The sequence below is a fragment of the Pseudochaenichthys georgianus genome, chromosome 13, assembly GCF_902827115.2.
Source record: "Pseudochaenichthys georgianus chromosome 13, fPseGeo1.2, whole genome shotgun sequence".
Taxonomy (NCBI): domain Eukaryota; kingdom Metazoa; phylum Chordata; class Actinopteri; order Perciformes; family Channichthyidae; genus Pseudochaenichthys; species Pseudochaenichthys georgianus.
In genome coordinates, this window is record NC_047515.1 from 8,232,260 (window position 1) to 8,244,960 (window position 12,701).

Consider the following 12,701-nt stretch of genomic DNA (forward strand, 5'->3'; position numbering starts at 1 on the left):
TCCTGGGATGGGTGGGATTCTGGAAAGGTTGGAGTCTCCCAATATCCGGATTGGTTTAGTACCTGTCATGCACCAGTCCTGTAAATTGGATTTGACCAGATGGCACTTGGCTCTATATGTAGCTGGAGGGAAGGAGATGTTCAGGTTTGGAGAAGGGGAGTGTAAGGATTAGGGTTTACTGTATATGATGGTTTTGTAATGTTGTTGTAGAATCATGTATATGTATGCAGTTGATGGTGTTGCTATGTCATTTGGTGAGTGTATGTTCTGTTGGTGTGGATGCTATAATGAATTATGTATGTCTGTTGACTTACCAGGTCATGCCTGGTGAATATGTGTTAGCTGCAAGGGTCTTTCTATTTTGTGTTGGTGGTGTATTGCTTGAATTAGCTTAAAGTATTGCTTACTGAGGTGTCTAGTTTATTGATCTAGTGCAGGGGTGTCCAAATCCGGCCCGCGACTTCATTTCATGCGGCCCCTCAAGAGATTGCATTGAATATAATATGTTTATTATACGGTTACATGCCGATTTACAGAAGCACGTTGCCCATAAACTACATTTCCCACAATGCATCTCAAATTTGACTTTTTTCTCAGAATTTGACTTTTTTTCTCAGAACAAGTTTTTTTCTCAGAATTTGACTTATTTTCTTCAAAATATTAATTTATTCTTAGAATTTGCCTTTTTCTCAGAATTAGTTTTTTTTTTTAAATCATTTTGTAACATTCTCACTGAAGAGACTTGCAATGATTTGCCCTAGACTTCTGCTTTTAGACGTAGTTAATTATGAAGTTATTACCCTATCCGATAATAATCCAATGCAGAGGCAATGATGTAATATAATACATTATTTTATATTAAATATTTATATATGTATTTTGATATAGTCTTAAAGTTACAACCGGCCCTTTGAGTGCAACCATAATGCTGATGTGGCCCGCGAAGAAATTGAGTTTGACAACCCTGATCTAGTGGGTGAGTCAATGGACTATAAAGATGTGTATCAGTGGATGTAGTTCTATTCGTGAAGTGTGTCGATGCTGTATTGTAGTGGATGAGTGTGTTAAGTGACAAGAGAGACTGTGTAGTGTTTTTGAGCTTGGTGGTGTCCCTATGTGTGAGTTGTGCCTGTTTCCCTCCTTCACTCGATGTCACAGTCAGATTTTTATATAAATACAGTATTCATAGTTTAGGGGCCCTAACCTGTCTCACATGGACGTTGTCCCCTCCTTGTTTGGTCTGTGGACGGTGGTTCTGGTGTCTCTCAGGTGACTGTTGTTTCAGGTTAGGGTGTTCTTATGTGTCGCAATGAGCCTGTGTGAGAAACTCAAGCAGAGGTCTAGATGGTAAAACTTAGGCCCTTCAGGTAGGGAAAGGCTTTGTTTTTTTTATCAGTATTTTTATTGATTTTCAGCTTACAAAAAATCACATACATAGGACGAAGACAATAGGACCGTATTTCTACAGAGGATATCACAGTCATTTACATTTTAACATATTATAGCATTATCGCATTATCCTGCCCCAGGTTCGTTCAGAAATTGAGATAGGTCGGAAAGGGAAAGGCTTTGTTAAAGTTAAAAAGACATTGGTAAAAAAGTGAAATAATAAATATAATAATTTTTATAAACTGAAAATCTCTGACGTTTCATAAAATGTGCTGTTTTTTCAGAAAGAAAGGTGTGATGGTACCGGGTTTTTTCTATGTTTTTTGTATATGGGGTAAAGGTTTTGGGGTTAGTTTTAGGGTTAGATACCGTATTGGAATGAATATAAGTTGGGAAACTCCTCATGAGGAAATTCATTACCATATCACCTTGCTATTAGTCAAGAATAATGGTTATGGTTACCCATTATTAAATGAAGTTATTATTTTTGGGAGCTATGAGATGGATTTTGCGAGAGCTTTTTCTTTCTTCTTTTACAAAAAAAGCACTACAGTCGCGTTTCTGTTTGCTGGTTTAGGAAAAAAGGAATTGCAAATGTAATCAAGTAAAAAATATACTTCAATTAAGAAAAAAGGTTAAAAAAAAATACAACTAGTAATATTATTAAAATAGTTATTATAATAAAGTAAAATTATCAAGACATTTAAAATAAGAATGATTTTGGAGACCGGCTTTTTCAGACAAAACATCCGTTTGTAGTAGTTGTAATTATTGTATTACCTATTTGTAAAACATGTAAGAGACTTGTGATGTTGTGACGAAGGTACTAGTCCCGCCCTAACTGTCTGCTGATTGGGTGACAAAAACGTTTCTGCGATCGGATTGGCTTCCAATAACAACACAGTTCCGCAAATCCAGTCTGTTTTTGTTTTGACACCGTTATTGTAAAGAGCTCTTCACACAAGTCCATAAGCAAGGACACAGTCGTCATTCTACACTACGGTTCGTACCTATATCTACTTGACAATACAGTCTTACATTACTCGACACATGCATGTTCTCTTGTAAGGCTCCGTTTGTGTCGTTTTATCACACCACGAGAGTTTCTTAAGCTAATGCTAATGCTAGCCAAGTTAGCTGCAGGTCCTTATCAGATGACATAACTCTACCGTTAGACAATAGCCATAATGAGTCGACTTGACAGTTGGCAAGCTTTGCGGGTATTAGCCTTTTCTTTGCACGTGTGTGAGGCATACATTCAATGAAAACATGCTTACTATAATATAGGTTAAGATAGCTAAGTATGGCAGGGTATACAAGAGAAGCCATATGTCGTATATCTTAGCTCTTTATTTTAAAGTATGCTCACTCAAGTAAAGACACAGTATAGGATGAGACAACAACATAACATATGCTTCTTATTCTGGCTGCACTCGATGTTGAAATCCTCAATATGATAATGGTGGGACTACTTTTTCTGTAACATTAATGGTGTTAAAGCATCACTATCAACATGTATTTTTCGTAAAGTCAGTGCAGTGCGCTTCTGAAACTATTAATGCATTAGATGGTCAACAGTACATTGCTTGACAAGTTTAATTCATTAAATGTTAAAGTAATTTATCAGCAAACATGTGAACATCCTCTGGTTCCAGCTGTTGAATCGCTTGCTTTTCTTAGATCACTAACAGGGAATATCTTTTGACTAAAGCAAAGACTTTGAAGATACTTCATTGAAATGTATGACATTTTGCTGGGGATTTTTTTTGACTAAACAAATATTAAAACATTTTCAAATTTAAGAAGCTGAATCTGAGATGTAGAGTCAGGCAAAAATTACTTCTACCTGTCTTTCACATGTTCTTCTATTTGCATGATACAGGGAAACATTCGCTGCTCTACAAGTTAGTTCCAGGGCGAATAAATGATTTGTTTTATTTCTATGCTGCTGTCATAATAATATGTGATTTTTGTACCTTTTCAGGTTAAAATATACGGGTGACGAAATGGCATCGGACTCCCCATGCCGACCTAGTCGCTGTGCCGGAGGGGTTCTGGTGCGGGCACAAGCTGCTACGTAAGGACAGACATCAGCAATATTTATTTTATTAGAAATCCGTAATGTGATTCTGTCTTTCCATCCGTCTGTCTGAAAACAAATCATGTTCCTGGGCACCAAGCACAAGTCAAACTCTGCTTGAAGAAGTTTGATGTTGCATATTTCCACGTCATCTTTAGGATATGTTTTTACATTGCACCACTTTAAATGTTTCCCCAAATGATATTTACTTTTTTCAATATCATTTAAATCCACTACATTAAGTATCTACACATGCAGATAAATACATCTATACAGCTTTAGAACATTTACATTTTGCTGGGCTGTCAATCTAAACGGGCTGTTTTCTGTCACAGGGAGCAGTCTTACATGGAAAGTGTGGTGACCTTCCTGCAGGATGTGGTACCCCAGGTAACTTTTTGTCGACTGTTTTCAAGTTTTTTTTTATCCCAATTCCCCAGCACTGTCTGATTTCAATTGGTACACAGCTCGTCGTTGATATGGTAATACTAGAAACATGACAAAATGAAGTATTCTCAACAAAGTCAGTATGCATACTGAGAAACACTTCGAGTCTACTGTTTGTGAACACTTTTGTCCCAAATTTGGAGCAATGGTGCTAGAAAACTCACTACAAAAATGATAGACAATAAAAAAACGCACTCTAGAGTAAAGAGTATAAACATATAAATTCATTTGAAAGTATAGTTCAGTAAAGTTTAAGTTAAGATCATCACAACAATATTTAATATAATAAGACAGGTTATGGGAATTGAGTTTGTTACCTTACCTGAATGAGTGTGATTTAAAACAGCAATATAAGAACTGATGCATACCTGAGCTTGCAGGAAAAATAAATAAATATATATACCCTTTGGTTGTCTCAAGATTTCTACCTGTGGTGTTGTATTCATTTTTTGTTAATTTATACAATTTATACTTTTTTCTGGTAAACTAAATTGAGTAATATCATTTGGATTATTAATGTTTGGAATATTTGTCACACTGACCTGTTATCTCATCTGTCTTCCAAACTACAGGCGTACACTGGAGCTCCGCCCACTGATGAAAAAGAGAAAATCATTTGGGTTCGATTTGAGAAAGCTGACATCAACGGTAAGTTTGTAACTCTCTGACAACATCAAGTTAGTATTAAAAAAAAAGAGAGTTCTCACGGCATGGTGTTCTTTATTTAAAGTTACTGCAGGGAATCTTAAACTGGTTAGGAAACAGTTGCAATGTCATTTCTTTATTTTGTTCTACTGTAGTATTTGCTTTTGCTTTTGCAAACATAACATGGTCCAAAGCACCCCAACGCCTTTTTGGTTTGAAAGAGTTTGGTGCCGACAGCAACTCAAAGCGAACCGTCCATGTTTCCTGGGAACTAAAAGGGATGCACTAAATCTATAAACCATATTATTGTCATGTCGACGCCACTTGCTCATCAGAAGAGAAACACGTTCACAGGCCCTCACACACACACATCAGGGGCAATGTGGGGTTCACTATCGTGCCCAAGACATTGAGGTAGCATCTGGGGAGATGACTCCTTCTCATGTCTGTCTACACACCAAATCATCAACACGTTACATTTTATAGGTAAACAAGGCTGTCATACCCTCTGCTGCTCTTAATCATCAAAACTCATCATATAGAAAAGGAAAAGAAAGGAGGTAAAAAAGGGAAAGGACAGGGCTGTAACGGTCAGTGTTGGGTGTCACGCGTTACAAACGTATCGGAGTTACAGTAATGTATTACTTTTTGCTGTAACAAAGTAATGTAACTCACTACTAATGAAATGTGGGTAATATATTACCCGTTACAATTCTCATTAACGCCGTTACAACTCATTTTAACCCGAAACGAAATGGTGTTTTGTTTTTTAAGAATTGACCAACATCGCGAGACATTCCGACACCAGAGAAATTGTGCGGGTAGATTAGTAAGCCTGGTGTTTACCCTTCAGGCTCATCAAGATCCCTCCTCTTCGCCTCGGGTTCCCTGATCCGCCTGTCGGGGGTCTCTTCCCCATAATGACGCCTCGCTGCACATTATCCCGCTTATTACACGGCCATATACTAAACACACTTCAGAGCCGTGTTCCTGTTAGTGTTCACTTCCTGTCTGCCTTCTTCTGGTGATTTATCTCACGTCCAGCGCTCCGTCTTTTAACCTCTTTTCCTTTCTCTTTCTTGATCCTCCTTAGCAACCGTCATTATAGTCCTTGACAGCGGTCTGTACTGGATTAACAACGTGTCACATGTTAAGAATTTACAATCAGAATCGAGTATTCAACTCAGCTGTGTAATACAAGTTGTTAGCCTTAAGGGCCTACACAGTTGTTATGCTGCTAAACCACATTGCCCTTCACTGGATGTATAATGAGCTGCACTAAACTACATTTTAGCATTTAAAATACCTAGCCATTCTTTTGCGGTTATTTTAGTAACAACTCAAAAGTAATATACAAGTAGTGTAACTCATTACATTTCAGGGACAGTAATATTGTAATGTAACTTATTACTTAAAGGTCCCATGTCATGGCCATTTCTACTGATCATAATTCCATTGTTGAGGTCTACTAAAATAGATTTACATTGTGCAGTGTTCCAAACTCACATTGGTTTCTCACACAGCATCTCTGTATAGTATGTATTCACTCTCTGTCCTAAACGGCTTGTTGGAGCTCCTGCCCCCCTGTGAGTCTGACAGACTCACAGCCTCACCGCGTCCCGCCGTCTCAGGGAGGAGAAATCGACGGAGCTGCAGCTGAGAAAAGATTGAGTGTGTGTGTGTGTGTGTGTGAGGAAGTCCGCGGAGCCGTTAGGTTAAGTCTTAACGTAGGCTTAACCTAACGGCTCCGCGGACGTAACATAACGGCTCCACGGATTGGTCCATTTGGACCAATGGGTCCATTTGGGTATGGGCACGTCACTGTACCCAGGAAGAAAACAATGGAAAAAGAGAAATGTCCAACGAGGCGTTCTGGGGCAGCACAGACAGGTCTTTTCTGTGTTAGAGTTGTACTCGCTACAGGGTGTACTTTGAGGGTTTGTGACTCTGCAGACCGTTTACATGCAGAAAAACCTTCATAACACAAGGGGACGGGTGATAACCGGAAAAGCATGACATGGGACCTTTAAAAAAGACAGTAATATGTACTGTATTACATTTTTGGAAGTAACTTGCCCAACACTGGTAAAGGTTAATAGGCTTACAGATGATTGGAGCGGGTCAGTTGGAGGGCTGCAGACTGGGGTGCAAAGCGTTGTGGAGTAACAGAAGGGAAGTCAGTCAGGCCTCTCGATTTCAAATGTACTTATACACTACATGTGATTGTGCAATAATAGCTGTGATGATCCAACCACGTTCTGCCTGTCTTTCATGGGTAGCTTTTGAATGCATTCCTAAGTTCTAAGTGCATTTCTAAGTTCTTATGGTATACAGGAATTAGTATTTTACTGCCACAGATATACTGTATTAGGGGCTGCTCAACAAGGTTCAGACTCAGACTGTTACTTCTCTGCTTTCTTCTCTTATATGGTCCTGCTTTAATTCTCTATGTGGTGTCTTCTAATAAGAAGGGTGAGGGTCAGGTCCTACGTTTCTTTCAAACCTCTACTGCTCCAGTAGTGCTGTATGTCCTTTGAGAGGGACTTGGTCTGAAGAGTTATGCAGGCATCGTGGTGGAACTTGGTCATCAGACTCAAGTGAAACTCCATAGTTACTCAGGTTTCCGTAAAGATGAAGGCTGCTTCTTTCCCTTCGCGGTGATGATGGAATGATCACAGTGTGGAAGCGAGCTGCTCCATGTGTGCCACCCGTCTTCAGGCGCCGGTGCTTGGAGCCCACCCATCTACGATCCCAGCCTTTTTTTCCTTTCCCGACTGCACAACTATGATGTTTTCTGACCGCATCTTGCACAGTTGGGATCCAATTGTTGTAACCAAATCTGCCATCAGTCAAATAATACACGCCTGTCAGAGAACTCAAAATGGCATCTGGGTTAATTGCTTTTACAGTAGGTTGCTCAAGGAACACATTTTGCCATGATAACACACAATAAGACTTACAGCGTACAAACAATACGAACGTCACTCGCACACTGAAGATAATTAAAACATAACTTTTTTAAATAATAAACCATTTGTTTGTTTATTATAGTACTGGATAATTCAAGCATCTGCTAATTACACCTTTCTTTCTGCACAGACACCGCCCGCAATCCAGAGTTCATGGAGATGCACAGTGGAACTACTGACCCTCCTCTCTGCCTCATGATTGGCTACACTGACGGGATGCAGCTCTGGAGCGTATCTGTAAGTCACTCACCTCCTTTGCCTGTAATGCTTCAACCTTTTACATTTTCAGGAGTCTTTGTGCCATAACGTTTCATTTCAAGCACACATTCAGATGGATATGTGTAACAGTCAGTCGTTTGGCTTTCTATATAACGATATTTTTCCACAGCTATATTGTACCCTACTAAAAAGGTGATAACGATTTTAAAAGTGAATGCAAAGTCACTATGACAAAAACTGTAGATATAGTTCCAGAAATAGTTTTCATTGTGCCATCAATAAAATATGTGAAAAACAGGCCTGTTTAGGACTGGTGAAGCTTAACTCTACTCCTCTTCAATGTTACCAAACTGAAAAACTAACCTCAATGAAGATGCTCAACAACTTTTTTTACTTTATGTCTCAAGAGACAGTCTTTAAAATTGATTGGGTAATGGAACATTGTGTATACATGATGTCCATACTGAGGTCAGTCAAACCCAGGTCAAATGATATCCACTGTCTGGACACGTAGCTTAAGAAAAAAGCAAACAGGAAAATATGTACTTCTTTGTGTAGTGGTATGAATCAGTCAGAACAACCCTACGTTAACCATGTCACTAGTTTTACACATGACACATATTAACTTTCCATGCTGTAGTCAAAGCATTGTCTTAAGATGCTCTCAAATGAAACACAACCCCAAATGCTAAAGCTAAACAATGAAATATGCTGATAAGGGGTATCTAGAACAAATTAAATAGTTGTTTTTATCATTTCATATTAACCAGTTATCAATGCTTGGTTTGGCTCTTTTCCCTGTTTAAATTCAACACTGTGTTGTAGTACACGCCTTGTCCACTAGGTAGCGACGTTGACCATGTAACAGACAGTATTCTACTCTATTCAGTAGCTTCTACTCAGAGCTGCAAAATGTGCCAAGATCTAAAGGTTGTAGAGAAAACAAATGATGAGCAAAGATGCACATAATGAAGATTTGGTGTGTAGTGGGCAGCGATTGATAGGTCATACATCTATCATTGGCAGCCAATCAAAATGTTTATTTTTAGTTAAGCTTAATGGGAATTAAAAATAAATAAGTGAGTCTGACGTTTTAGCAACTCTCTCTCTCTCTTTATATATATATATATATATATATATATATATATATATATATACACTGTACATATATAGTGTAACCAAATCAACACATTAAATTAACGCAAATCAAGGCATAGAAAAGTATTTAATGTTTATGTTATTCATCAATGTACCAATGTTACTAAGTTGCTGCATGTTAAATAATACTATGTAGACAAAAAGAAAACATTTCTGTGACACAGTTAAATGAGTATATCAGGAAAATTGTCATGACTCATTGTTGTTGTAAAGGTTAATAATAACTGCTCATTCAAGTGATGCTTGTTGCGGAGAAGGACTCAGGTCAGAGATAATCAGGACACATTGGGGGATGACCTCGCCATTGTGTATCTGAGCGCCCCATGGGTTGGAATATAGATAGTTCTCATCCTTTCCGAGGAAAAATATAAACTACTTCTGAAGTGTATATCAAAAATACTACCCAATAAACGCAACAAAAAAAGGAGAAAGGTAGTCATAAGGCCAGAGAAGGGTGGAGTGTGTCAATTTATCAACGGGGAATAATTGCTCAGGGAAATGTCCGTCCCCTGCCTTGAGCAATACAGCTGAATAGTCTTTGTGAAACTCAAGAAGCGGTGCCAGGAGCACACCACGCTGCACTGTAGTACTTCCTAACATACTGGAAGTGTTCCGTTTGGTTACTACCGTACTTTTCGGACTATAAAGCGCACCTGCATATGAGCCGCAGCAGCTAAACTGTCCGTCTGTCTTGCTCTCGTTCTGTCTCTCGGTTCCACTTTTACTTTGGCGCGCTACCTGTCTCACTCTTTTCCGGCCTCCAGCTTTTCCTGCTGGAGCCCGGCGCTTAAAGGTGGCGGGCGCGGACCGGTCATAGAGCCCATAGCGTTAAAGGTGGTTAATTTTACCTGTAAAATCCATAGATCTAGGAGGTTCCCTAGTGGCCGTTAGCTGTACACACAAAATGGGGAAAAAAGTCGCGGCTTATAGTCCGAAAAGTACGGTATTTATTTTTGGGAGTTGCATTTTTATATATATTTGTTATTCAAGAAGGGTATCGTGACTGGGTCATTGTAAAACCTCAAAACTCAGAAAATGAACTTCTTTGAAGTCATTCTTGGGAAATCATCAGAAGATTCTCTGCGCTGTGACTTAATAAAGTTACGCACACACCGAGTTGTGCCTGGCATATAGAAATGCAAACTACATGTATCCTTTCAACAACATAGTCCCTTATCAGTGTAACCTTAACCGCGTGATCATCCACAGTCTGTGTGTAAAAGGACACACTGTTACTTTACCTTTGAACACACACGTTGACGTGAGCTCCTGAGTCACTCACTCTCACTGTGTTGTTGGAGTGGTGCATGAATGAGTTGGCATTTTAGACCTTCTCATTTCCCAAGTCAAGAAGTCAATGTTTTTTTTAACAGGTTTTTTCTTAGAAGCCTGAAATAAATTAGCACCAGCTTATGACATTTTTACGTTTAGTTTCTGATGAATTTCTGAAGCCTTTACGTGTCTTTGAAACTGCGGTAGATAACAAGTGGCTGAATGAAACTATTAAATGTCATCGAGCCGAACGCAAGTCTGCCTTTAGCTTAGCGGTGTTGACGTGTACCGTACTTTTCGGACTATAAAGCGCACCTGCATATAAGCCGCAGCAGCTACATTGTCCGTCTGTCTTGCTCTCGTTCTGTCTCTCGGTTCCACTTTTACTTTGGCGCGCTACCTGTCTCACTCTTTTCCGGCCTCCAGCTTTTCCTGCTGGAGCCCGCCGCTTAAAGGTGGCGGGCGCGGACCGGTCATAGAGCCCATAGTGTTAAAGGTGGTTAATTTTACCTGTGAAATCCATAGATTTAGGAGGTTCCCTAGTGGCCGTTAGCTGTACAAAAAAAAATGGGGAAAAAAGTCGTGGCTTATAGTCCGAAAAATACGGTAGTTTGTTTCTGGAAATACGCTAGCTTTTTTCACTTTTGCATTTACGCTTTTATAAAAGTGGCGGTAATTTTTGGAGATTATCCCGCTGAACAAAAGCTTTGAGTGTCAGAAGTTGCCACAGATTTTAATTTCTGCAATTTTCTCAAATCCAATGAAACAAAGGTTTTGCTTGTTGTCGAGGAATCCCCTGCAAAGCTAACTTTCAGGTCGGCCTTCACAATGACGTCATCCTTGCACAGCTCTATATTGGTCGAGCAAAGGATTACAGCTGTTTTAGCCACACTACTCACACCCAGTGAAAATATAAGCTCTTCTGCCTTTCACTTGAATTAGAATACCAATTCTGATTCACACAGTGCAGCATGTTATCACACGCTGTCTTCCGACATTGTTTCTCTTTCAGTTTTGAAGGTTTATGGGATGTTCCTGGGTTGTGTTTTTTTGCAGGGTTTTAAGTAAGCACTGAAGGTGCCTCGGTCTCTAGCTCTTGAGTGGTTGTGAAGTGTTTGTGACATCTGCTAAACCAACACCCTCTATAATGGCCTGGCAGGCTATGAACATACACGTGTACACACACTTTCACACACTTGTGAGAGAGCGACTTCAGACTAGTTGTATGGATGTTGACAGAGCTGTTAAGGCGATGAAGATTACTGCCGCCTAACACTAAAGAGGTGTCATCCAGATACTGATAAAAGGCAGACTGTGGTGGACTAGTTGTCTGCATAGGTGTTGAGATAATATACCTGCTTGGAAGAAAAAGTGTCCGCAGTTTTTGTAATACAGCTTTTGCTAGCAATGCATTAATGCGATCACCTGTTACCTCCGAACTAAGTTCTTCACTCTTTTCTTCAGGAACACAACTATTTCAAACAATTCACAGAACCTCATAACAAAATGGGTAATTTCAGGGAACTATACGCCAACAGATTGCTATCTTTATTTTCTTGAAGGATTGTAAAAATGCTGGGATTCTGATGTAACTCACGGCTAAGACTTTCTCACAGTGATGATATCAGCATTTGAATATTTTCCTAAATGATACCTTCCATTTGTTTGTTACTCATACTTGCCTTACATCTTTTCTTTAGTTACACACAGGTTGGCTTTTTCAGAATGTTGTGGTGATAACAGTTTGACAGGAAAGAAGGAATAATTGACGTTGGTTATGAAATTCTGAAAAGTATTTCAAATCTGCATCTTGCCCTCATCGGCGGGACAGTATTTTTAAATGTTGCAACAGTTACAGCAGGGGTCACCAACCTTTTTTAGGATGACTTTCAACTACTTTGACAATGACTACTTTCAAAAAATAAAACAAGTCGTGAGCTACTTTTACTCCTCTTTAGCACATTTTAACATTATTATATGCTGACCTTTAACCTTTGTGTGCTGTTTGGGTCTGTGGGACCCGTTTGCAGTGTTTACTAAAATAAAATGTATGCAATTTAATTATTTTAACCTGCTTTATTTGGGGGTGGGGGCACCCCTGGGAAGATTTTTTTTAAATGTTGAAGTGAAATGCATCAATCTGCACTTTGAGCACAACATGAATTCATGGATACAGCTCTCAACACTCAGATGAAAGGGAGCTGGATACTTTTTAATAATCCAAACATCTTTAGAATATGATCACAACCAATAACAAATCATTTAAACTGGTTTATTCTTATCTTATGTTACCTAGTCTGCATTCTTTCTTTTAATTAATGCATATTTTTCTAATCACTCTCCTTTTAAACTATTTTTTTTTACTGTCCTATAGTACACATTGTAATGATTTCCTACTTTATCTATATTAAATAGATAAAGGTGTGCTCTCTCTCTGTCTCTCTCTCTCTCTCTCTCTCTCTCTCTCTCACAGAGGCTGTGTGCTCCTCCGTGGCGATGACTGCTTGCGTTAAAAAATAATA

At 39.0% G+C, this 12,701-nt stretch overlaps 1 protein-coding gene across 2 annotated transcripts in view; it reads left to right on the top strand.

Moving 5' to 3' along the window:
* The first annotated feature begins 2,309 nt into the window (after nt 1–2,309).
* bcas3 (BCAS3 microtubule associated cell migration factor) overlaps nt 2,310–12,701 on the top strand; it is a 328,454-nt gene continuing 318,062 nt past the window's right edge. For both annotated transcript variants that reach the window (XM_034097703.2, XM_071205327.1), the window contains exons 1-5: nt 2,310–2,391; nt 3,374–3,466; nt 3,805–3,859; nt 4,489–4,564; nt 7,661–7,767. In XM_034097703.2, coding sequence (XP_033953594.2) covers nt 3,396–3,466; nt 3,805–3,859; nt 4,489–4,564; nt 7,661–7,767 — 309 coding nt within the window. In that variant the 5' untranslated portion in view covers nt 2,310–2,391; nt 3,374–3,395. The remainder of the gene's footprint in view (nt 2,392–3,373; nt 3,467–3,804; nt 3,860–4,488; nt 4,565–7,660; nt 7,768–12,701) is intronic.